The 27,998-nt window shown below is 38.5% G+C and overlaps 1 protein-coding gene across 13 annotated transcripts in view; it reads left to right on the forward strand.

Moving 5' to 3' along the window:
* Positions 1 to 27,998, forward strand: part of LOC148654505 (ELKS/Rab6-interacting/CAST family member 1) — a 341,414-nt gene that overhangs the window by 15,694 nt on the left and 297,722 nt on the right. For all 13 annotated transcript variants that reach the window (XM_088646780.1, XM_088646779.1, XM_088646777.1 and 10 more), the window contains exon 2: positions 7,493 to 8,566. In XM_088646780.1, coding sequence (XP_088502906.1) covers positions 7,883 to 8,566 — 684 coding nt within the window. In that variant the 5' untranslated portion in view covers positions 7,493 to 7,882. The remainder of the gene's footprint in view (positions 1 to 7,492; positions 8,567 to 27,998) is intronic.

Genomic DNA, 27,998 nt, shown 5'->3' on the forward strand with positions numbered 1-27,998 from the left:
TGTTCTCACACTGATATATATTACAAAAATGCAAAAGTAAAAAAATATCCCCTCAAAAATTGTCTGAAATTGATGATCCTTTGTTTTTTCTCCCTTGTGACTATGCTCTACTTTTTACTTTGTCTAAAGCAGTACATTGAGTGGAAAGCAAGTCATGCTGTGCTGCTGTTTGTAAGAGGGGATGAGCCAAGAATAATAGGGTGCAGCCTCTTTATTTTATTTTACTGTTATGAAAATCACCATCAAGACCTTTAATTTCTGAAAGGAGAACATTGTTCATCACAGCAGTGTTTCAACCTACTAGCCTGATTACAAAGTGATCTACCTGAGATCCTGGTACATGGATTCAGAGATCTGATGAGATCAGGCTACTAGGTCCCTGCTTCTGATGTCACTCCTTAGCCTGGTCAGTACTGGGATGGGAGTTTTCTTCTGTAAGTGGTATTGGTGGACCGCTAAGTGTCTTCTCTCTGAGCAAGAGTTTTTGAGCCAGTGACCTGGTATCGTGAGAGTTGCCTTCCTTCAGATGAAAAGGATTTCATTTCATACGTACGTATGTCTGTTTTATGCAACTCCTGTTGGCATAAAAAAGTTTAAGGAGAACTTTGAAAATGTTTTAAGGGGAAAGCGGTCACTAAATCATTGTGGGTTGCCCTGGTCCCATTGGAGAGACTTTCATTTATAAGCCAGCAGCCATATCACTCTGCAACTCACAACTGGCAACCCTCTGAAGCTCAGCAGGTGTGAGCCTGGTCAGTACCTGGATGAGAGACCTCCTGGGAAAAACTAAGGTTTCTGCTGGAAGAGGTGTTAGTGGGGCCAGCAGGGGGCGCTCCCCTGAGGTCCATGTGGGTCCTAATGCCCCAGTATAGTGACTGGGACAGTATACTGTAAACAGGCGCCGTCCTTCGGATGAGACGTAAAGCCAAGGTCCTGACTCTCTGTGGTCATTAAAAATCCCAGGGCATTTCTCGAAAGGGGAGGGGTATAACCCTAGCGTCCTGGCCAAATTTCCCATTGCCCCTTACCAATCATGGCCTCCTAATAATCCCCCTCTCTGAACTGGCTTCATTACTCTGCTCTCCTCCCCACTGATAGCTGATGTGTGGTGAGCGTTCTGGCGCACTATGGCTGCCGTCGCATCATCCAGGTGGGGCTGCACATTGGTGGTGGTGGAGGGGAGTCCCCGTTACATGTAAAGCGCTTTGAGTGGAGTGTCCAGAAAAGCGCTATATAAGTGTAAGCAATTATTATTATAATTAATTATTATTATAAGTTGAAGAGACAAAAAATCCTCTTGCCATTGATAAACTGTATGTTTACTGTCTTTGCCAGTTAAAGATTCAAAGTCTTGTTACTATACTTCTATTGTCACTCTTGACAATAGCAGACCATCGCTGGTCTAATACAGTAGATAGCAACAAAAGTCATGCTTTATTTGACAACACCATGATCAATAGCTGGCACAGTTGCTCAAAGATTTATATTCCAGTTTTCACATATTGGTATTTTTGATTTATGCTGTCTTCTGGGACCACTTCTGTCCAATGAACAGTTTTTCATGTGCAGACTTCTCAGCGTTTAGAAACCCCAACAGAGTTTATTAGCTTTGTAACATTCAGAAATAGATATTTCTGCATCCCAGAAGAAATGGCATCAGTCATTGTCCTTATAGATTCTGTAGTCTTGCAGGTCAGCTTTGTTATTCTGAATTTTATTTCCTGACTTGTAGGCACCAATCCTGCTGTTTAATGAAATTTGTAATGTTTGTTTAATTACCTTCAGCTTGACCTAAAGCATTCAGCTTTAATCACTGTTTAATACTGTGGGTGGTAGAGTTTGTCAGCAACTAGTTTGCCAGGTAAGTAAGACTAGGCTGTATGTTTCATGAATTAGTTTGTGGCTAGAAAAGCAACGTATCAGGGCATTTAGACAGATCTAGGCAGAGGTAAACATTGCCCAAACCTACAGGAATCCTTGATCCTTAAGTCACACTTTTGGGTAAACATCCAAGGACATGATTTTTTTTCTTTAATCCACAGGTTCTACCTTTTGAAACAGTGCTTTGTCCACACCGAATTTGCACAGGCTACGTTTCAGCATGTCTTTACCCTGGAATTTAACTGTATCCCATCTTACTCTACGCAGTCTGGGAAGCGTACTTCACACAGCCACTGATTTAGTATGGAGAAATACAGTTTGACCTTTTTGGGCTATTAAGGAACCAGTTCCTCTTCAGGCTTTAAAGCAAACCTTATCAGACCCCTGGCCAACAACCTTTCACACCTGAAATAAAGTACTTAATTAATTATAATTTTCTACCTAAACCTTCACAGGCTGAAAGGGTGAACTGTAGTTGAGTCAGTCTGAGTGAAATTCCCTTAGGAGATCTTTCTGGCTGTAGTTAAGAGACTATAAATATGCTTTATATGAAAGAATTTATTTCAATGCCAGATTATTGTTTAAAAAAAATGTTAAATTTTCCGTAACACATGACTTTAAACTTAAATAGGGCCTATTATCTTGAAGTATACAGTATACCAAATTACCTCAATCCTCAAGCTAGAGAGCAACATGTTTTCTGTTTGCTTTGATTTATTTGGATTCTGACAAATCATGCACATTTAATCACATATTTTAAAAATTGGCTTTTAAAAGGATAATACCTCTATTATAACCAACAGAGAACCTGCAGGATAGGTTAAACATTTAGGTTTATTCTTAACAACACCAGTGCCACATGATTGTGTGAAATCCATCACACTGATGTAAAATGGGGATTTGTCTTTCTCTGTAACAGCATGCTTTCTTAAGTAAAGTACAGAAATATAAGTAAAAATGCAAGACAGATGTCCTGATGTACTCAAAGTTCTGAAAAATAATAGGGTGATTTCTAGAAGTATGGGTCATGACTGCTGAAGAATGGCCCAACAGAGAAGGAATATTCTCCTTACCACCTGGTTTACAGCTGTTCATTACAACTGAGTTGGATGAAAAAATACCCTTTAAAATTCCAGTTGGTAGCATGGTATTCCTACATTATTAAAAAAATAAATGAAAATTTATGTGAAAACACTGACATTTTTGCAGCCCCTTAAAACTTAGTGGTCATAAGTTCAGCCAGTGTGGGTTACAACAATTAGCAAACGTAACTAAACCTCTCCATGTTAATAGTCATACTTGGGTGACCGTGACATACTTGATATGCAGTGCTGAGAGTGCCAGCTGGTAGGTAGCTCTGCTAGTCCTTTATGAAAGAACTTTCTCTTTTCACATTGCAGGCAACATTATCCAGGTACCTCCTATGTACTTAGATAATTCCAATCCCAGGAAGCGGATTAATACAGATAAGTGTCGTGCATAACATCTGGCTTTAATGCGTCTCTCCTGTATTTTACCTCCAAGCTAAAAATGGTCAAGTGTTCTATAGCTGTGAAGGACTGAAGCCCAGATGCCTTCACGTATTAAATGAAAAGAGTAAACCTATGCTACTAGTTCACATAAAAAACAAATTAAAAATCTAAAAAAGCAATATGCATGCCTTGATCTTTTTAATTTCTATCCTAGCATCTTCAATTTGCTGGAGGCAACTTGGTAAGCAATCTCAGAACATGAATAATCAAACTTTAGGCAGGGTGCTTTTATTTCAGTGAGCAGATGTTGGTCATTGTGCAACAGCGTTGGTAAAACTGACAAATAACACTTGCACATAGTATGCTATACTATCTTAAGTCAGTGGATGCATCTGGTTTAGTACTTCAGACATTGGACTTAACATTCAACCCTGTACAATACAAATATGGTAATGAATTTTTCATGACCATGTGAAATGTCTGTCAATAATAAATCAGAAGCTCTTTAACGTAGTCTTGGGTCTCGTGAAGATGACAGGTCTTTTTCTTTTATTGTCTGTAACACATGCCAAATATTTTTATTAACCGTTCTACATTTTTTTACTATTCATTCCTCTCTAAATCTGCTGAAGTGTGGTGATAATGTCTGTGCCAGTGTTCCATGTCTGGTCTATCCCACTTTAATGAAAGTAAAGTTATTTGTTCTGGAGAGCTAAAGGAATTAAAACCTCATACATTTTATTCAGCAGCACAAGAACACTCCATATAATAATATAAAGGTATCTTTATTCTCTGTAAAACTTTCTGTATATAGTATGTGCAATTATAGACAAACACATTTTGCTCTCTTGCAAACATAATGATGCTACCGCTTTGTCAATGGTGATTAGCAATCAGTGCAGCAACTCTTAGTCATGGATTAGCAGGTAGCAATTAACAGTTTTCCGAGTAGCTGGTAGCATAATAAGAAGGTGTAATTGGCTTTCTGTTGTGCATTCAAATGGTGGAAAGGTGCAAGTAGTTTTTTATAGCTTCAAGACAGATTTGTGTGCTTTGGAGGAGCTGTACGCCTCATTTTATACAAACTCATTCCTTACAAAAGAAGCAGTCATTAAATAGCAGCAGAGATATGTTCTCTTTATCAAAGAGTGATTGTTGAACTTCTGTCTGTTCCAAAGAGTGCCTGCTATGTAAGACATTTCTTAATTTTGAGATTAGAATGTTCTGACCTGCAGCTATGAGTATTAAGAATTTCAATAAGATTTTATTTTCTTTGATAAGAAAACCATTTGTTCTTCTGTTATGCATTTCTTTTCAGTCAATCGTATAGCTATGCCTTATAGTCTAGAAGCAGAACAGGCATTCAGCCATGCAGAGCTGGTTTTTAATAACATTACTATAGTAGGGGATAATCAGACATTTATTGGTCTCTCTAAGCTTTCATTTCATTTTGACCACTTGAGTAGGTAATATGTTTATGTATATTCATTATTTAGACATTCTATTTAAAGGAAACTGAGCCTTGTAACCATCTGAGTGGAATAGCAGTTAGAACACTGGACTTGTAGCTGGAAGGTAGCAAATTCATATCATAGGTAGAATACTGTTTATGAACTTGAACAAGGTCCTTCATTCATTGGTAAATTGTCCAACAAAAATGTCAACCAAATAATAGTAATGATAATTTGATGTCTTCTGGAACAAGAAATGAACACATCATTATTTACTTGGTAAATTAATAAACACATTTTTGCATTTGTTTAATTTCTGTTTAACCATTAGACTGACTTTAGAAACACAATGACTTATAAAACCTAATGGTATGAGTCTGGTTGGGATCAGGGTTAGCCATATTTGCAGCAATAGAAAAACAGGATACCACTAGCCTTGATACATTCAAACCTTAGTTGAGGGTTCATGGGAAAAAAACACTTTATGAACGTCTTCATCAGTTGTTGGAACACCTATAAAAATATCTAAAGCTCTATATCCAATACCTAATTAGAACACTTATAAAAATATCTAAAGCTTTATATTATTGATTCCCTCTGGAGAGTCTGTTTTTTGGGGAAAAAAGCTGTTGGAACCCACCTTGTTTGTTTCCAGGTTTTGAAAGTCTCTATTAAGTTATGCCTCAACAGTTAGTGAAGCTGAAAAGATTGAATTCATTCCATATCTGCTTGTGTTTCTTTCATTTTCAAGTTATCTGTGCTTTTCCTTGCCCAGAATTGAGAACAGTGTTCTAGCTGTGGTCTGCCCCTAGCAGGGTACATCTTCACTGCAATCTGTCAGTTGACTGTCATCCTTCTGCCATTCTCAACTGCTGCTCTGCCTTCCCTTGATGAATCCACTGCAGCTAAATGTGTTCCTTTTAAGCTTCCATGTGGTGGTGTCCCATATTCTTTATAATCTTAAACATTCTAAATTTATGTTAATGTTAAGTTCTTTTGTAATTTTACATTTCTAAATACCCTACTAATTTTACATTTATTTTGCAGCAGAACATATAATCCATATGTCTGTATCTATATTATAGATATGAAATATCTCCTGACATGGTTATCTACATTCATATTATTTACAAATTAAACAAGTGCTGTATACCAATACCATTTACAGACAAGTTGTTTGTTCAGTCTTGAAGTGCTGAACCAAAGATACATAACCACTATCTACAAATGGTGGATGTACCTTAGGTCTTTCATTATCCTTGGAAATGACTTGCCAGTGATTGTGTGAGGTGACCAGGAAAGAAAAGCTTGTGAACTTTGAATTATGTGTCTGTTTAGAGCTAGGAGATGTTTACAGGACATATTGCTGGAACCAGCAGGAGCTGTGAGGCAAAGGAAACCAAACTGTTAATCCCCTGACTTACAGCACTCGGTGATGATAGCTGAGCTACGCTCTCGTTAGAGTTAGGATGGAAATAAAATCTCTGATTTCTACTGGTCTGCGGGAAAATGATAAGAGACTTGTAAGGATGTTATATAGTACAGTGTGCAAAACAAGGGTTTTCCTAACAATTTTGTTAACAAGGTTTGCACTGCTAGCAGTAAAGCCATATACTGTAACTGTACTGTAACACAAGTCCCGTGATGCCTAAAAATGCAGGTTACTGTTAGTTACACAGAAACTTAGATAAGATTTATATTAGTGTTGCTACTTTAGTAAACTTAACCTGAGACCATAACAGTTTTCTAGGCTTTTGATTTGAACTCTTCTAGAATTTAGTTTCAGTTTGAGTTATGGACTTCTTTTGATAGATACCTTTTACTTTCTCTAATTAAAGTGTATTTGCATTTGTTAGCTTTGAATGCGCAGGTGTGCAAACACCAAACAACAAAATGTGTGAAATGAAGACATCTATACTTGAAGTATAGCCTCCTACACAATTTCTGTAGTATTGCCTTCTATGTGTAGTATTCACAACCTGTGGATTAGACAAAGAACATAAAAACCTACCGTATGAGACGGCAATGAATGAAGGTAATTCATCCAGGGGGTTTGAACAGGCATTTAAAGTAAGAACAGCCCCCTCTCTGAATCATCTTACCTCCTTCTATTGTAACACACATTGCAATGATGTGTATAGCAGAGCACCTCCTATAGTGGTCCTTCACATTTTATTATAAAAAATGATGGAAAGTTTAAAAATGATGTCATGGCCTGTTTTATGGAACAGTAAGAAAAAGAAAATTGAAAATGAGTGGGAAAAAATAGTATTCAAAGACCCAACATGTAAGCTTGGGGTGGGTATTGTTTCACATCTGCATTAGGAGTAAGGTCTGTGTGCAAGGTTGCTTGATGGCAGTTTCATGGTTGATGCTACTGTCCTCTGCTTTGAAACTCCAGGTTGAGCCTTTCTCTGCAGAGTTGAGTAAGTGCATATTAACATTTACATTCCCTGTAGCTGTCAACTGTGAAGTGTGACAGTGAATAAAATTTGCCCAAAGGCAGGGAATCTCTGGAGGGCAATTTGTGTTTAGCCCCCAGCCAATGCTGATTTTTCTTAGTGTTTAATTTCAAGCTCTCAGTAAAAAGAGCTGTATGCCTGTATAGGATTGTGCTGTTTGAAAATGAATATGTGGCAACGTTGAGACTATTTTAACTTTTTTTTCCCATTTTTTCCTCATTTGTAGGTTCATGTAAGCCATGGAATACTTTTGACTACATCTTAAACCTTAAATCAACCCATTCTATTTCATTCTGAAGTGAAGAGAAAAAGGAACATTTATTTTTCAGCTAAGGCATCCTGCCCGTCCAAGACATTTCAACTTGTAAAATTATTTGAAAACAGCCCTGAAACTTTTTTTAAATCCAAAAGCGCCTTTTCCAACTTTTGTCCATCTCAATGTGGTTGTACAAATCAGAAACTTTAATAGTAATTGTTTATCAAATATGAACACCTGGGGCCTGTCAGCCACACTGTCGAAATAAGCTAGAAGTGACTCTCGAAAACAAATCCTCCGTTTTTCAACGTTGTCAGGCCCTTTTCAGACGTTATTGGTCCCAGCCCTTAGTTGGCCGCCATGTATGGCAGTGCCCGCTCAGTTGGCAAAATGGATGCCAGCAGCAGTGGTAGCAGCCAGAGCCCAGGGCGCTCGCCGCGACTGCCTCGCTCCCCGAGACTGGGCCACCGGCGGACGAACAGCACTGGAGGGAGCTCGGGCAGCAGCGTGGGCGGGGGCAGTGGGAAGACCCTCTCCATGGAGAACATCCAGTCGCTCAACGCTGCCTACGCCACCTCGGGGCCGATGTACCTGAGCGACCACGAGAACGTGGGGGCCGACGTGCCCAAGAGCACCATGACGCTGGGCCGCTCGGGGGGGCGCCTGCCCTACGGGGTGCGAATGACGGCCATGGGCAGCAGCCCCAACATCGCCACCAGCAGCGGCGTGGCCAGCGACGCCATCGCCTTCGGGGACCACCACCTGCCGGCGGTCAGCATGGCCTCCACCGTGCCGCACTCGCTGCGCCAGGCCCGGGACAACACCATCATGGACCTGCAGGCCCAGCTGAAGGAGGTGCTGCGGGAGAACGAGCTGCTGCGCAAGGAGGTGGAGGTGAAGGAGAGCAAGCTGAGCTCCTCCATGAACAGCATCAAGACCTTCTGGAGCCCCGAGCTGAAGAAGGAGCGGGCCCTGCGCAAGGACGAGGTCTCCAAGATCACCGTGTGGAAGGAGCAGTACCGGGTTGTCCAGGAGGAGAGTCAGGTAGGGCTCAGGGGTGTTTTCCTTCCATTCCATGGATTTCCATGGAGATGTATAGGTTCACACACAGTGTTCTTCGAACCAGGAGTGTAGAGGAAATAAGAGGTGATTTGAAAACCATACAATGGCTTAGCTCAGTGGTTCTCAGTCCTTGTCCCGGAGTTCACCTGTCTGCTGGATTTTATTCCAGCTGGGCCCTTAATCACTATTGCTAATTGGTGCCTGTAAACTGATCTGCTTGCTGGTTTAGACTTTTTTTCTACACCCTGTCCTTGGCTTCAGAAATACCCAAGTTAAAGTGTATTATTTCCAGCAGCGTCTGCACACAGTACTTTCTGCTACCTCCTTTCAACTCACTCTTAACAGGTTATAATTGGCGATTGTCACGGGTGGGAATGACACTGCGCTCGGTTTGCACACCTCAATGAAGGCTTGAAACTCACTTATCAGCACAGGGTTCTTGTCAATTCCTAATCTCATTTAGCTTTTTCAGAGCTGAGATCAGATTTTAAAAACAGCGTCAAAAGACAGAAAACACAAGGGATAAAGTACCTAGCACCAGGACTGAGTGACAGTGTACAAGAGTATTGTTTTTCAACCTAGGATTGAGTACAATAAAAAAAGACTAAACAGGCAAGCACATCAGTTTGGGGCGGTAATTATCAGTGGTGATTAAAGGTTCAGGGGTAACACGAAAACAACAGAGAGAGACGTTTCAGAACCAAGACTGAGAACTACTGGTCTGTTATGACTCCATCTGGAGTACAGCATGCAGTTCTGGTCTGTACATTAAAAAAGGACAAAGAAGCATTAGAGAAAATCTTAAGAAGAGCAACAAGACTGATCCCTAGACTGAAGGGGATGTGTTATAAGAAAAGGCTGAAGAAACTGAGATCTTTTCAATCTCAAGTAAAACATTTCTGAAGGGGAGACTTGATTCAGGTCTTCAGTTTTTAATGGAAATTGGTAACGTTGTTCCGATTAGATATTGCAAGTTGAGTTTGGTGAGCAAAATGCAGGGACATTTATATTACAAATTAATTTATATCAGTCTTAGAGAATGTGTAAAGTTTTATCAATGCTTTGATAGAATTGTTGGAATATCTTGTGGCAGTGAAGATGATCAAATCAGGGCTTGATGCTGTTAAGAAATTATGTAGCACAAACAAAAAAAGACTTATTAATGGGTTGAATAGCCCGTTCTAAAAAATCCTAAGATTTGGTAGTGTCATAAGAGCATTAAGTGTTGCAAACATGAGAAGAGCCTTTGATATTATTGCTGACTATAGCTGCTACAAGATAATTAGTCACTGAAGACAAAGGTTTCTTTTCTCTCATATTGTTAGGAAAAACACTGAGGTCACCTGTTTGGATCCTTCCAATGTTAGAAAATATATTCTAATGTAGTACAATACTGTATTTTAATAAATCTTTATGTTTATTAGATAAAGCATTTCTAAAATTTAAATCCTTTAATTTAACCTGATTTAGTTTTAATTGCAAAATTGACCTTTTCTTTTGAAAAACTGCATCTAAATATCAATACGTGCCTGTTTTTTAACAGTTTAAAATTGATTGAAATTGATATAAAATTGGGAATCTTTATTTCTTCTAATTAGAAATGGAAATTAGTTTCTACTTGAAATCATTCTCTCATCAAAAGTTTTTGTCAGCCACATATCCTGTTTAACTTTCTGGTGAAAGTTATCAGAGGCATGCCTTGGAATAAAAGAAATCCCACATAGAAATTCTAATCTTAACGCTAATGATAGTAACACCTGCATATTGGGTATATTCCTTGGTAACTCATTAGGTGAAGCTTTAATGACATTTTGACTGAATGTTTGTTTCACAACTTTATACCAAACAATCCAGAGCTTCTAGTGTCTCCCCCCCCCCATGGTTTTTCTGAAATTGTGTTTGTTTCTGATTGTACTATAAATCATGGCAAAGTGATCTCCTTCTGAAAAGCTGTAATGGAAAAGCAGGCCTTTTCAGAAACCCCGCTGAGGTCTGGGTTTCTGCCTGTACTGTTCAGCATTTTTCAATGGTAAATGGTACTGCATTCACAGATTTGAAGAGAAATGGTTTGGTTGCATGCCGTGTTGTCACAGCTTTAATGTTGAATTTTACTTCACACAATTTTACATTAATGGTGGTTATCTTTCCACCGTCAAATATGCATTTCCTTCTGATTTTGCTAGCACATGAGCAGTGTTTTAATTAAAGTTAATGTGGGTATGTACAGGTACAGCTGATGGCCTACCACAGGCCTAGTCTTGCAATATCTGAATGGTGTCTAAAGGAGCCCCTGGAGAACTTCTAAAATAGGCAGGCTGTTCTCTGAACTCCCTCACTGGAGGGGAGATCCTTCATTTCATTTTCACTAGAACGATAGCTGATGCCTTTGTTTTATCACAAGCTTTGGGGGAAATGGAGGAACACCTAGTTGTAGTTTTGTCATTTCAAAGATGCAGGAAAAAAATCAATATTGGAAAAAGGCAAATCTTTTCAAAGTGTACAGGTTTTCAGAACGACAGTATCAGGCTTAAGCATCCCAGGTCTGTAATTGACATGGTTTTCTACGTATATTGTGAATACAAAGTAATATTACTGATACTTTATTAATATGAGTAAAGATCAAGAAAAAGTAACATAAGAAAAGTCACTGCAAACACTAAATGCCTAATGCATGTTTCTTCTTGTAATGTGTCAATGCCTTGGAATTAAAAAGCCCTCAAATATCCCACATACACAGAGAGACTTATTGAAATGCACACCATCAGACATAGATTTACTTTTCTTAACCACTGGTACTTTGTTGGAGAGTCATGGAAAACAAGCCTTACCTGAAAGACACACTGGACCGTTGACGTATTTGTACAAGAAATTCTAATACAGACCGAAAAACATCCCATTTAGAATGCAAATTGATGTCATTTGTAGTTATGATTTCCTTCCCTAAAGCCACTATGATTAAAATGGATTATATGAATGTTAGGTATTCAGGACTGAGTTTCATCCAAAATGAATCGGGCCTGTTGAAATTTGCTTCATTGTGAATTTTGTGGCAGATGAAGAAATGGGAATGAAATGCAGCCCACTGCAAGCCAAGTCTGAAACAGTGTTTGTTCTTAAATTAGAAGAGGTGTCCCTCATAGTTCCTTTCACCAGCTCTGCTTTATTGCTACCTCTGTCAGTAACTGTCTTGTCCAATCGTGGGAATTTAAGCCACTCTGACAATGCAGAAGGATATGAAGTGAGAGAGGAAGAAACAGAAAAGGAAAACAATCCCTTGGAGGCCCAGAATGAAATGGATTCAATTGATGAAACAGACTATAAATCAAACATTTATAAGGCTTCCTGCTGAAGGTTTCTGCTCCCCTGGAAAGGGCGTCTAAGGTAGCGTCTTGTTCGGAGCTCCATGTAGCCTGTGGATTTATAAAGTGCTGTAAAAGCTGACTGACAAGGTAGGTGGCTGTCATGGCTTTTGAATTTTGTCCAACCCTGGCCTCAGTGGCTCTTGGAGTGAAGGTGCATAGGTTGTGTGCTCATTCTGAGAGAAACCAGGCATTCTTTTCTGAGGATTTTGTGATAAAGCAGTCTCCTTCCTTACCTGTTCATTTAATATTTTTGGAGAGCACATACCTGTGTGTTGAAGCTGGCTGACTGAGAGAAGAGGGAAAACGGAGCTTGATGGAGGAATAGTTGTTGTTGCTGAGGATGTGTTCCTTCTGTATGCGTAGGAAGTACTGGCCTTTTCCTGTTTTTTCTGGGGCAGTACGTTACCATGTGCACCGAAGCCAAATATTTTTCCCTTCTAAATGGATTTGATTTTTGTGTCCAATATTTTATACTGTAGTTTCTTTCTTCACTGGGTATTACCCTACCCGCCCCAGTAGACTCGCCTTCACCAGACGGTGAAGATTACCCTTGTGGAAAAAAAAATAGAATTGTGACATTTTAAAACCCATTGTGAAAATATGAAACTGTAACTGTTTTCCCCTTTGAAAATGGAAACATATGAAGATAAATGCTAAATGTTTAAACACTATGCATGTAAGTAAAAAGACTGATGTACTACATCAAAGTGGACACACTTGAACAGGATCTAGGTGAAAGAAGCCCTCAATATCAACAGGCGATAGACCCACTCCTCATTTCTAGAAAATGCCTACTGTACAGCTTTGTATTTCTACAATACTGTTGGCTGTTGTATGAGTTCTATGCTATACGGAAATAATTTATTCTTGAATACATGCTTACAGCTCTTGAGTTATGTTGTGGAAGTAGCATTTATAAAGACCTCTCATACTTGCTGTGTGGCATTGTTTTATATTATTGAGAGAATCATGCAGTACTTCATAAATATTGGCAAAACCCAGTGAGCACAGTTCAGAGTTTGTCACCCCAGGATCTCCTTTCATTGGTAGACTGCACCATATCGGGTCCATTCATTCTTTTTGACAACCCTTTTATTCATGCTGCATTCAAATACATCATACAGTTTGCATAGAACCTAGAAATCAAAGCATGTACAATGATAAAGTAGTACAATGATGGTACAGATATACTGTACTGCAGCAAAGCATAGTACACATAGCAGTGCACATACAGTAGCAGCAAAGAGTACTCTTTGACCACCTATCATTATGATTTAAGATCTGGGGGAGGACTAGCCAGATCTGTTCTGAATTATATTCGCTGATCCATCCATCTCCTAACTGCTTAATATGATATAGGGTCACAGGGGAGCTGGAGCCTATTCCAGCTGGCAATGGGTGCAATCAGGATACACCCTGGACAGAATGCCAGTCTGTCGAGGGCAAACGGACACAAACCTGCACACACTCACACTAGGGCCAATTTTCCCAGAAGCCAGTTAACCTACCAGTATTTTGTTGGGCTGTGGAAGGAAACCAGAGCACCCAGAGGAAACACACATAAAACGCACACAAATACAGACTCCACTTAGGCAGCACCTTGGGTGTCTAGGACCCCAATACTCCCAAGCCAGCTGTGCTGACCACTGTGCCATCATGAGTGATTTCCAGTCCTTGGTTATTTTATCCAGTGTTGTGAAAATGTTTAGATCTTGGAATTAGATCTTTTATACTGAATAAAGGCAGCAGCTAATAATGCAAATATGAGGTGAGATTTCCTGTTGGCAAATCTTTCTCAAATGACTAAGGACTGAAGAACTCGTTCTTCACTTTCCCCAAAGTCACTGATGATTCAGCTCCATCACACAGTTTATTACTACATATGTAACTGTTCCTTTGACAGCTCTCTGAGATCTCCTCAACTACAGGTTACAACCCATACATTTTTCTCTAGTGACTACCTCAAGCAGTTAATCCTCTCCACTCCCACCACAAGAGAAAAAAATCATTTACTACAGTTATTTAGACTAAAATGCTCCACACCTCTGACTTGTGGTACTTGGGACTTCCTGTGTATTTTTTCCTGATAGCATAGTTATCTTTTTCTTGGGATAATTGGATAATTTAATTAACTATTTGAATTGGACATTGCAAATAAATATCTTCATCTCTCTTAAACTGCCAGTGCTGATTGGGTTCTGAACTCCTGTTTATATGCACTGTCTCAATGACCAGGTGTTAAAGTCAAAGGTCAGCCCTGAAACATTTCATCATTTGGGCGCAGATGTGAGTTCTGTAACCTGTACTTGTGGATGCTTTCTGGTGGTTAGGTGCAAGATGCTTGTGGTAAACAGGAAACTGTAATAAAAGTTTGGAATTTTTTAGTAAATTTAAGGGTTTGATAAGTAATAAGTAGTGGGTGTGTTGGAACACAAACCAGAAGATGCAGGAGTTAGGAATTTTTGGAGGACTGATCTGCATTAAACGCCATAGGCAGGGGCAAAGTAGAAAGACAGGAAGTGTCTTGTTTCTATGTAAGAATATATGTCCGTAATCTCTGCCTACTGATCAGGTGCAGTTAGTCAGGATTGTTCAGTCCTGACCTTGGGGTTTCATTCCTTTTCAGCTCTTAGTGATCCTTAGTCACTGACTGAAGATGTCCTGATGTAATGGAGTCTTTCACTACAGCAGTACACTTCATACTCTCCACAAATTTATCTTGCAAGGATATTGGAGTCCTTCACACATTTAGGGGTTTAATGGAGAATCCCTCTGTACTGCTCTTAAAGGTTTTGATCCTTAGTGTGTGTGACAGGTTACAAATGAAAGGAGACCAGTTGCCCATCTTGCCTGTTTGGTAGTTAGTTCTGTTTGGTCCAAGGATGTCAAGCCATTACTTGAGAGGAGCCAGGTTATCAGATTAGACAGCACAGTTAGTGGTAAACACATGATAACATGCTCAACAAATTATCTAGCAGTGGGTTTACATTTCCAACCATTAAAATCTAATCAAGCATTCTAATTTAAGAATTATTTCTCTGTTGATCGTGGCTGTAATCCTCTTACTGATATGTGAATAATGAGGTCTTCAAAGGTGGGTGATTTTGGAGGATTTTGAGCCCCATGGAACAGTGAAAACTGTCATTTCATTTTTTTGTTGTGTGCCCACATGCTATTGATTGTTCAAGTGAGCAGTGATGGTGGGTGCTGGTCTTTGACTAAACAAAACTCAAAATTATTACTTAATTTCACAGAAATCTGGAATAATAGGAACACTTAAGTAGGGCTTGCATCCTTTTAACTTTCCTGCACAAGCATGGCAGTGTGATATAATACTACTTTACAGTACAGTATATCCAATTGTATGAAGAAATAATCAGGACAGACTTGGACTTTAGATCTCTAGAGGCTGCTTTATTGCAAGAATGACAGAAACCTTTGTGTTTCCAATGGGGCATAAGAAACCTGAATTGAATTTATTTGTGTGCGTGCTCAGTGTGTGCTTGTGTTCTTATACTGAATAACTACATGCAGTCTGCTGCTGGCAGTTCGGTGAAAAATTCATAAATAATATAAAGATTTTGCTGCATATGAGAATATATTAAACAGATTGTGGAAAAGGAAATACACTTTTTACAGTCAGAACACTTTGATGCAAGGGTTGGTGTTTGAAATGCTATTTCTCACCCAGGAGTCTTTCAACATATACATTCCAGATCTAATGGGAGCATATTTGGAGAACTCTCCCATCAATCAGTAGTTTTATATGCTTTCTAAAATCAGTCCATGTTGTTGTAGTGCAAAAGCTTGCAATATTTTACATGTATGTCACTACACATACAATTATTAGATCTCCCTCCTTGGAGTTCAGGATTAAAAGAAACAAAGAACAATAAAACAAAGAATTACGAAGGCAGTTTTGCCTCTGTCAATTTGGATATTTCACACGATTGGCTTAAAAATGCATAGAGTACTACAGTACACCTTTAGAGAATAGCTGACAATTAAAGCTTGTTCTCTCTCACAAGAGAAGTAGTGGCTTTCGGTCTTAATGGGATTAATGCACAACAATTGCACTTTATACGGCTTTTGTGCAGAATCTTTTTGGTTTATCTTGTTTCCAGGAAAAAGGTGACTGATTTGAAGAAGTTAATTAGGTCTGGGAGGTCAAGCTTCAGGGAGTTTGACTCAACCTTGTGTTTTGACATCAAGTGAAGTACAGTATACAGTTGATTCTTTGGGAGGAGGATGAATTAGGCTTTAGTTTGCCTTCACCTGGGAAGAGATTCTGGTGAACGGAACTGTCCGTCGGGAAGTTGTTGCTTGTTAAGGGCTAGAGCCATGAGTAAAAGGTTGTGGAATTTGTGACCAGCCCAAAAGTCAGAAGGTGAGGCAGAGAAAGTATTAACCTCTAGCTGGCGACAGACAGAGTTTGCTTGAAAATGTCTTTCATGTTCTAGGAAATTTATTCAAATTGGCTGTCAACCTGGAAAAGAGAGATTGAAGCAATGGAATGAGAAAGGAATGCTTATTACACCTATTCAATCATGAAGCACGGCATAGCAACTCAAGGCTTACAGAAATTAATGTATCAGCACAACCCCGCTCTTTTTAGCAGACATTTCAATCGTATAAAACCTGATGACTTGAAGGTTTTTGAAAGTGTTATAATTAGAATTTTGATATAAGTCCTTAAAGTTTTAATTGACTTTGATATGACTGAATTATAATACAGGCCACATTCACACAACAGTACAGTGGTACCCGATTACATTGCTAACTTGTTTTAGTAAAATCTGGGTTTCTGTTCAATTTCTGTTTTAGATTGGAATTTCATTTTAGTTTTTGAAGGATGTTAGAATCTTTTATTGATCATTGATATCTTTTTTTTTAACAGTAGCTGCTTTATCTAAATGTTAGAAACTGAAAATATTTGGGACACTTACTGTATGGTTTTACTGTTATCATTCAGAACATAATTTTATGTTGATCACTACACAATATTTCACTGTAGGTCCGTACAGTGTTTTGTTTCTGTTGTTCTTTCATTTGTCCCTGGTCTGTTGTGACACTGCTAGCACAAACGCTTTAACAATAAAAAACCTTGATGAATTTAATTTCTTATCCGGGAGAGAGCAGGCTGTATCTAATTCTCCAGATACATTTTGCAGTTTTTTAGTGTTATTGTGGGCTTCATAAATATAAAAAATGCAGTAGTTGTGCTCTTATGCATCATTGCACATGTTATCTTGAAGTTCTTACTTTACTGTCAAGCATCTAAATACATTTATTCATGTTTAATACCTTTTATATAACTGTTAGGCTCATGATGTAAAAATGTGGTCTCAGTTCATTACAGTATTCACTTATCTTGTGAAGATATGTATTATTGAAATATATATTTTGTGAAAGAAAATTAACAATTTTAAATTTAGATTCCATTCATGAGTTCGTCATTACAGATAAAAGAGTTCCTGTAATAAATGTGAAGGATGTTCCACAAAGCCAAAAATGAGTAAAATAGGGCCTTGTCTGTCCTTTTGTTGTCTTAGGCTTTAAAATTTCCTCCTGATTCATCTTTGCCCATGGAAGCATTTTTCGTTCAATGTTATCAGCCTTGCATGTTCTCCTCAGTATGGTATATTGTTTTTAAGAGATATTAAAGTGCCTGGGTTAGGTTAATACAGCTTCAAAGTGGAGCATTTGTTCCTGTTTCCCTTCAGTATATTTGAGCTCTGTGAAGATATTCTTCTACACAATTGATTTTGTGTAGTGCATTCTGTTCTTTCTTGACTTAAGGCTTATTATTTTTTTTCAAGTGTCACAGTGATTGTTGCATTCATATTTATAAATTCTAGACAAATCAAACATTTTGCTTATACACATAGATAGAAATACAGATATTTTTAATTAAGTACAGTGAGATTTTATGTTTCTTGTACAGCTGTTTTACCACAGTAAAAGGTGAGTGTTTGGATTTGTTAAACTGTCAGAAACCATTTTCTGTTATGCAGAACTTTGCAGTATTATCTGGTCTTGTTTGCCATTTTGTGTATAACTCTGGCAAAGAATGGTAAGACTTATTTCCTCACAACCGCTGAGCTCTTGACTCAGAAATTATCGATTTAATGCAGGACGCTTCCTTGATTGAGATGAAGTGATTTGAATGAGAGAAGTTTTTTTGAAGTCTGTTCTCATGTTATAGACATAATAATATTTAAAGATTCAATAATGTGGAGCATGTGAGATTTTGTGTGACAATGTAAGAGAAAAATACATTCATTCAGTTTCTTATGAAAGTGTTTGTAAGAAAGAAATGCTGGTTTGGAAGGTCTGTGCTAATCAAGCCAGCAGTTATGTTATTTTAAAGTAATTTTGCCCTGGCCTTTGGTGAGGGGGGATGATTGAACTCTGGCATTCTTGAAAAGGCCTGTTTAAACACATTGGAATGTGAGCGTTTGGTTTTTGGTTTTTTTCTCTGAAGCCACAAAGAGCTGGTGAGCTCTACTGGGAGATAACTGCAGGAGCAGCTGAAGGGAAGATGATGGTGTTTGAAAGGGGGTGAGCACTGTACACAGCTTTAACCAACACCACTGTCATCTGCTGCAGTGTTTACCTAGGGCTGCTCAAACACAGGCCTGTTTGCAGAACTGCCGGGGAGCCTGGCATTAGGCTCTCAGCCGACTTCCTGTGGCAGCCGGGGGCAGAGGGAAGAGTAAACATATCCAGAGCCCTGCTTACAGAGGCCTGTTGGCAGGCAGCAGTATTGAATTAACTGACAGAGCACTCTTGTCGTAGGTGGTGAGGTGAAGATCTATTGGATTACACAGGTTTGTGTATGCGAGTATATATGTGTGACAACTCACCCCCTAAGTCCTATAATGTCACACAAAGCCATCTTTATTACTTTATCATATTTTTGTACATCATTTTTACGGTATACGTTTTAAGAATACACAATTACAAATTTGTCGCTATAGTAAAGCCCAAGTTATGATTGTTTTTGTGAGATGTTTATTGAGCCGAATACAAATCAGTTTTCATTTTCATGTTTGTGGTGTCTTCTGAGTAAAACGAAACAAATTAGGAATCTGCAAATTTATTGACTAGTGAACCTTAGTGTTTTTGCAGTGTTAAAGTAAATGCAGTTATAAAACATATGACATGTTTATTTCCAGAGGTTAGGACCATTCAGACAGATTAATGAATATAAGCATTTAAAAAATCTGTTAAAAATGTCACATTTATGTGGAATTTAATGTTTTAGCATTGGGGGAAACGCGTTTAGATCAGTTCTCTTCCATAAAGGTGGTGGTGGTGGTAACAGGCTGAGCAGGATAGACCTGACTTCTTTTTCCCTAGCAACCCTCTCCAGCTCTTTCTGGGGAATCAGGCCAGTCCGGTGATGGGGATGAGCAGAACACAGTGTTATCAACCATGCATTTGAAAGATTTTTAAATAGAACGCTATGGACTGTGCGGAATTACATGACCTCAATTCTTCATGACTTCATAGAGACAGTTTTCTTCTGTCACCACCTAAGCTTGTTTTGAAGAATTAAGTCTTCAGTGTTGCCTTGATTTGATATCCATGCAGAGTCTGTTAGTCTATCAGATTTGAGTCTGTTAATGGTCAATAGGAGTTCCATGTTGAAATAGTAGATAGGGGATTGTAGGTTACTTAACTGTAAGTCTGATTTTTCTAAGCAATTTTTTTCTGTGCTGCCTTCACCCAAAGTATATTCTGACTTTGATTTTTTTTTGGCTCTGTTTTGTAGTTTATGTAAGATACTTAATAACATAATAAAGTTTGCAATGAGACAAGGCCGTTCGGCCCATCTGGCTTATTTTGTTTTTTAGGAGCTATAGTAATTGAACCAAAGATCTCATCCAGCTGTTTCTTAATGGAAACCTGACAGTCCGCTTCTATAGCATGACTGGGCAGTTTGGCTCAGACTCCTATAACCTTTGTTGTGACTAAGTGACTCCTTTTCTGCATGTCCTTGAAAAGGTCGTACTAGTATATTGTACAATTTTTAACTTGATTTGAATTCTACTCTTTCAGCTAATTTGACACCTTGTTTGCTTTTTATTGCTTCCCCACATTATATAAATGACGTAAATCAAAATAAATCTTTCTACAGTCTGCCAGGTGTTTGAGTATTGAATTTTATCTAAATCCTTTTGAGTGTCCTTTGCTTCTCATATATTTACTTTGGTAGAAACTGTGCACATAACTAGTTTACTAACCATCCCTGAATCTAGATCATTGATGCAAATTTGAAAGAGCTAATTGTGGGACTTTGACATGTCATTGCTCTTTAAGAGATCAAGACGTACTGTTCCCTAATGTGTTATGAAATGGATTCAAACACCTGAAGGCCCCCCAGCTGCTTCTGTGAACCTGGAGCCATATGGCCATAAAACCCACTGTCTTGTCTCCCAGGAAGGTGAATCCTCATTTACGCCCTACTTAGCATTTAATATGTTCAGTCAGCTGTTCCCTGTTGTGAAAGGAAAGATGCAACACTGCATTGCTCTGTTGCAGAGGAGATGTCAACAGGAGGGCTGAGCTAACACATGCCTGCAGCATTTCAAGCACAGTGGCATCAGAAACAGGAGCACAAGACTTCTACTGCACATGTGAATGTGGATTGTTTGGAATTATGCTGGAAGTTTCTCCATGTTGCTCCCCAAAAGCTTAAGGACAACCATAAAAAAGGGATAAGCCAAAAATGTTTTATTTCAACAAATCCCGAGGCACATGATGACCAGTTTATCTGATCTGATTTCTCTTGACAGCTATTTAACTGTTAGAAAGAGCTGGTTAGAGACTCTAGCGCAGTAAAGGCTGCATTCCCCACACTGCAAAAATTAAAACAAATTTTCAAAGGCTTTTTGAGAGGTTATCAGACGAGCTAGGAAAAGAATGGAAATAATCATAAATAACTCAACATTCATGTTTTGCATGAAGAGCATCAACTCGTGCATTCAAACTAGTTTCATATTTGTTAAGCCTACATTCCTTAATGTAGGCTTAACAGGACAAGGAATTATCTTATCCTATGCTCAATCCATCAATTAGTTCACAATAAATGGAGCAATAGTTTGTGTGTGCTATCTGTAGATTTTTGTGCAAAAATGAGGGGCTGATGAGTTATACAGTATCTGCACAGTGTTATTGTGGAGGGAGTTCTGGTGTAGTTGTGAGTTCTTGTAGGAGTGGTGTGAAATGAATATGGATGGGTATATGCGTGTTATACTGTAATGTTTGTTTACTTGTTGTATGATTCCTTTTAGACTATAAAGTATTATCATATTGTATAATAGCAGCTCATCAGCAAATTAAAAACGGCAAATGGAATTAAAAGGATTCTGCAAATGGCATGGAAAAAAGCAATCTTTTTGTAATTTCCTAAATTTACTTTTAATAAGAAATTTGGGGAATAACCTTGCCAAACTAAGCACAAGGAAAGACCTCATTAATTAAATGAAAACATAGAAGAAGCAGAGGAACTATATTTACCAGACGTTTCAGAGAAATTTAAGAGAATTCCCCATCTCCTGATAGTGATAGTTTAGCGATAAAACTGAACTAAATAATCATACACCAATTAATCCCACTGTACATGTATGTTGTGAAAACAATTATTAGAATTAAGGAAACAATCATTGGAATTGGAGTCGAAAATCATCTGTATAGCAGTAGAAACCTAGGGATTAGTTAACTTGGGTTTAATTGTAGATCTTAATATAACTTTTAGACTTTTTTGAACTTGCGACAACATTAGCGAAAACTGAGCATATTATTTACATTTTCACAAGCCTTTTGAAAAGTTAATTGTTAAAATGTAAGTGGTAAACATTCACTGCGTGTATTGAGAATTGTTTGAGAAATAGTTAATAGTAGTTGAGCTAGATATAGTAGCAGCAAACAAAATTTAAGCAAGGTTTAGATAAAATTCAAGACTGGGTAAACACCTGGCAGATGGCTTTTAATGTAGTTGTAGACAACTGCAGGTAGTAAATATTTAAACTATATAAATACCTAATCAGTAACACTGAGGGGAAAGAGACTACTTATGAAAGAGAGGTTTTTACTTATAACATGTACAGTAATTGACATCTTATAACTGAAAGCAGTTAAAAAGGCAAACAAAATGCCTACATATATAGTTAAAAAAAGTAGAATTTCAGTTCAGGGATGTTATAGTATGTTAAACTGTATTACACAATAGGATGAAGGAACTGAACAGAGTCTTGAACAGAGAAGATAATGAGGAGACCTGATACAAGTATTCAAAATGGGCAAAAACATGGACAACCCAGCAGATTTCCCCAGAATGAGCAATAAGCGATGAACCAGAGGACACAAGTGGAACTACATGGAATTGCATTGAAAACTAAGAACAGGAGGCACTCACTTTACTCAAAGGGTTGTGGGAGTATGGAACAAGCTAACTGGCAATGTTGTTGAAGCTGACACCCTGGCTTCTTTCAAGAAACACCTAGATGAGATCATTGCATCAGTTAATCTACTAATTACCTAATTGGCTGGACGAACTGAATGGCCCCCTCCAGTTTGTAATCTTTCTAATTGGGGTGCTAGATCCCTTTCTTTTGTCTTGTTTCTTTTCCATGGCACATCATGACCGTATCATTTCAAGACTATAGTCATAACTCTCATGAGCATCAGGCATTTAAAACATGTCTGTAGGTACTGCTGTTCTCACTGAGAGCTGGGGCAAAGTTCAGGACGGTAAGAATATATGTTTAAATATAACTCTGTGACGTGGTCTGTCTTTGCTATTAGGAGAAGGAAATATTTACCAGCTTTCATCTGAAGCTGACTCAATCTCGCCAGATCTGGAAGGGCAAGGGGTTTTGCTGCCAGGCCTTGATATAACTTGCCAGCTCCTTGCAGTAAGCACTGGGGAGTCTGATTGTATCCAGCTTAAGGGGACTGATGTGCCAGTTTGATACACCCTGACATGTTCCTATTGCCAGGGATCATCTGTTAGGAAACAAGGCAAGAACATACAGTACATCTTTTCCCATTTTTCCTCCATACTTTGCACTCTTCAGCATCTCTGCTTTATGTATTACCATCTTTAGTGCTGGTGTTGACTACGTGCTTTCTGTTATCCTGAAATAGCAACATAGCCCTCTGTCCCCCCCTGCCCTGCATGCATGTCTTGTCTGTTTGGCAGGAGCATGGTCTGTTGCTCCCTATGGGTGGCCCAGGAAGCTGGCATCTGCCAGCTACTCACGCCTGTGTGATGACATCAGAGCTTTGGCTGGACTCAGTATCTCCGGAGTCCAGGCAGGGAAAAGCAGTGTGTTCTGCATGGCCAGGTGGATGGGGCTAAAGGAATCTGCCAGTCGACGCTTAAGTCAATTAGAGCAGTAGTCCAAGACATTATGGATTGCAGTGATTTTCAGACTTATTGTAAATCCAAGGCATCTACAGTACTTGATTTTACAGATTTACGATCAGGCTTGAATGTAACAGAACATAGGGAGTGCAGACAAACAATAGCCCGAATGCAGATTTTCCTTGATAGAACATGGCAAAGTCACAGTGGGCATGTTTTAGCATAAGGTTTGTCTTGAATTTGCAAGCCTGAGAAAAAGACTAAACATGCCGTAGGATGTGAAAGGAAAATGAGGGTGTAAAATAACAAATATGCTTCTGGCGCTCTGTGCCAGAGGAAAGCATGCTGTATATTTGTTTTTTTTTGTCTTGTAAGCATAACAGTATCAGAGTTTCTATATGTATTTTTTTTTCCTTTTCAAGCCAGGAGGTTTGGCATCTGAGTCTGAGATTGGAATGAGTTGCTTTCCTTATAAGGAGTAGAGTATAGGTGTGGTATGAAGCTTTACTTATCACTCGGAGCCCTCCACATTGCCTTGAACCAGTCAGCTTCCCATCCAGCTTTTTTCCCAGCGAACTCTCTTGAAGAGGGGTGGCCTGCTCAGTCCGGACATGCAGAGCTCTAGGCTGCTGGCCTCCAGCTGTGTAAATTTGGTGTGGACTATGCCAGAATACCGCTATCTAATTCTAGGAGGTAACGCTGAAAGAACAGCCACAGTGTATGAGAGTTGCGATTCTTGGCTGTTCTCAGCTCATGCTCTGAGCTTTAAATGTGAAATACAGTATAAATGGAAATATGAATAGAAAGTTGTTGTCATCTTGAAGCCTGGAGAGATTTTTTTACATTTATTTCCATATGTTAATAATGAAAACTCTTCAGCTGAAGGTAGTGTAATTCAGTGCAGTTTTTATGTCTGTCTTTGTAATTGCTTTTTTAACAGTCATGAAACCATGTCTCAGATGGATTGTGACTTTTTACACACATTACACTTTTGTCGGTGTGCTGTAATTTTTCCATATTTCCTACTTTGTTTATTGTACTTTATTGGTTTTGCCTTCAAATCTTCAAAAATATAATCTGAAGCTTTCTGATATGAAAAGTGTAAACACAAGAGATTTGTTTTTTATTTCAATAAAAAGAAGACTAGTGAAAGTTGTACTGCAGAAGGTGATGCTCAGTGATGATGATAAATCCCTGGGATGCACACTGTTCATTTTCTTGAATACATACTGTTTAGTCCATTTTGAATCTAAAACATTTATGTTGATGGAAATACTTGACCTTTACTATTGAATGTATATGGTTATAATATTTTAATGGACCAGAACAGTTAAGAAAGGTTTCCAATAAGGAGTGCAAAATGGTTTCTCTCTAAAGCTCTTGGACTTCAAGCATCGTCAGGTGCAACAGAGGTGCTCTTGTATTTTCAGAATAGCTTAACTGAAGTCATTAAAATAACCAGGCTTTTGTTTCTCTTAATTTTGTTTTTGCCCAAAGCTTCCATGTCTTGTTTTTACTCCTACTCTGGTTCATGTCCTCTGTGATTTTGCAGTTTAATGTATTGGGAATACAAGCTTTCTAATATGAATTGCAATGGAAAACAAAATTCTGAGTTAATCTCAATCTTAGCTAATTCATTAATCATATGAGCCCTGCTGATGGCTGTATGAGTGTTACCTCCCTAGTGCATGTCTGGCTGCACAAGCACCAGCACAAGCACAAGTGGTTAAGATCTTCATGAGTACCATTGATGTTTGTGTCTGACTGTGGATCTAATGCGGTTGCTGGAAGACATTTAGAGAAGGCCTACATTTTGCAGCATGTTTGTGGAGAGAGTAGAGGGGCAAGTGATGTATGCAAAATCAATGAAAAGATTAGTTAGCAGAGAGCAGGGGTCAAAATACCTCAAAGCAGATCAATAGGAGGCATGCTAAAAAACAAGAATAGAGAGCAGTATACCTAAAGGACAAGCAGAGATAACCAGTCTTGACTGGTGCACACGCTCATAGACAGTCTTATTAGATGGGTTGGCTTGGAGTAAGGGGAACTCTGCTTTGATTCACAATCCATAGAGCACATGCTGATGGAAAGGTACTAGATTAAATATAACCATTTTAGCCTGTTACCAGCTCTTTCAATACCTTTTGAAAACCCAAGCACTTTTCAGTCATAAACTGTGAAACTGTGACCCAATATTTAGTCATGTAATACATACAGTATAAAGAAAAGGTTTCTCTGATTAAGACCTCAGCTTTTTCCTGGTCCTGGGGGGACAGTGCGTCTGACAAACAGTGCGGTTTTCTAGATCATTTTGAAGCACCACGATATAAAGAACTGGTAGATGCTGATGATGTCATCTAATCATCCCTATATTGAGCAAATCTGTGTCATTAAAGCTGGATTTAATTTAAAACCTGTAGAGACACCAGCTCTCAAGAAGCAGAAAAAAATGAGTTTTTGCCTTCTGCTGATTAAGACCAGATTCCTTGTGTTTTCTCTGCCTTGCTGATTCTTGGCAATACTGTAATTTGCCAATCCTTGGGTTTGATGCTCACTTACTGTAAATAAAAGCTTTTCTCACCTCTCTGCAGTCCAGAGCAATCAGTTCAGCAAACGAAAAAGGCTGTTTGTTTTATCTGGATTGTAAATGAATAATTAAGACTTTCGCATTCACTTTTAAATTGGTACATGCTCATTCAAACATACACATCTCTAATTGACTTCAGTGTTTAAGTAACACTTGTCAAATCACAATTTCCTCTCATTAAGGATCATTATTTTAGGATTCTGAGTGTTTTCACACATCTGGCTAATTATACGATCCGTCCGGTAAATGGGACAACAGGACTTGGCCCCTGTTGAGCTGCTGATTGCTGTAGCATTATAAACAAACAGGGTGCCTGTTTGTCATTGAGTTCCTCCCACCAATTATCTTCTGGCATTAAAGAAGGCCATGTGGAATACTCTACAAGCCAGTTAATAGTCCTTTTATGTCAGCCAAAGAAGATCTTTGAGCTCGGCAATTCGTTTAGTGTTTAGAAAAAAGTGGGAACAGAACCTCTTCAAAGTGTTGATAACTGTATGTTGGTGTGCTGTAGCACTTCAGAGAACTTAGTTTGACACAGTAGTCTTTTTAAGTCGAAGCAGCACAATTGTATGTGACGAGATTCAAGTGCTAATCACTGAGAAGAAAGAACAAGAAGAAGAAATGTCATTTTGGATGAGATACTGTAGGTTCGAACTTTTTTCGCACGTTTGTTATTTTGTAAATATCTGCTTTTCAAATTTAAGAACTGTCTCGAGCTTGGGCTCGCCGGTTGTCGATTGTTTTTCTTACTGCTGCTGTCCTGGTACCATCATTCAGTCGTGGAAAGCCTACAACATAGAATGGAGGATCGGTTCAGCTCTCATTGTTAGTATTTCAAGATCTTGGGCATCAAACAAGACATAGGTATTGCTCTCATGTCTTACGGCTTAGGGAATTGTGGTCTTGATTGGTTAAGAATATAGCCCAGACTTGAACCAGCTGCCTCTGTGTTACAGGGCACAATGTGCGCACTATAGAGGTGTCATTGCTCTGTCCCTTTCTACCTTTCTACCTGTTCCCTCAAAATGATAATTTTTGTGTGTTTAATCTCGTTTTACAGTGACAAAAGTGGAAATATATTGAGACCAGGATTTTGGAGTGGGTATTTTTGTTAAAAGTCACAGACAGGTGACAGGGATAATAATATATTCATGAAAATGCACACACATACAGGAATATGTGTCAATATGTGTCAATAAAGAAGACACATTAAGCAATATAATACAATTTTAACTTTTGGTAAAATGACAATTTCCTTGCAGTCATAATTTTTCAGAGATGATCCATTGTAGTTATAACACCAGTGTTTTTCAGCAAGTTTTCCAAATAGCTTTTCATAGTATAGGGCTTTTTAGGACTAGAAGCCTCTAACCAGAGCTTTCAGAAAATTTGTTGTGGAATTTCAGTGGTAAGTAAGTAATCTTCTGTCCTATGATGCGTCTGTGTTTAGATCCTTATAGTAAACAGCTCACTTACATATGTCTAACAGAGCTTGCTTTTCTCTTGTACAATAATCTCTTGTTGTATGAGCTTGCACTGTATGAGTTATTGTTTATACAAGATGTAGTCATTCTTACCAGTTTTTTCATTTAACTTGCAGATTTTAACTTTTATGAGCTGGTCTCTTGGAAAGCATTGCTGAGATTCTTCTTTTCTCGCATCTTCTCGGATGAGGAATTTCCTTTTTTTATAATAAAGGCTGATGTGTGTTAAGTGCATATGGTACAGGAATAATACATTTGGTTTATGCATGGACTAATGATTTTTTTATTAAGGTCAAAATAGGTGTTTGAGGGAGTTCTGTAACCAACTGGAGATTATAAAATCGGAAGTAATGGGAATTTAATTTCTGTTATATGAGTTTTCCCCTTGTGAGCGATTTTTGAGGAACAAATTAAGCTTCTATAGCGAGGGATTACTGTAATCTATAGGAACTGAATCCACTACTTTCCTGAAATGTTCCCTTTGGGTATCTCTTACTTATTTCCTTGATGTACACTTCTCACATCTGACTGCTCAGTTCTAACATGTTATTGGCTAAGCAAGAAAGGGGAGCAGAAAATGTTGTACAGCAGATAGGGAAAGAAAGAA

The sequence above is a fragment of the Lepisosteus platostomus genome, chromosome 9, assembly GCF_059453375.1.
Source record: "Lepisosteus platostomus isolate fLepPlt1 chromosome 9, fLepPlt1.hap1, whole genome shotgun sequence".
Classification (NCBI taxonomy): domain Eukaryota; kingdom Metazoa; phylum Chordata; class Actinopteri; order Semionotiformes; family Lepisosteidae; genus Lepisosteus; species Lepisosteus platostomus.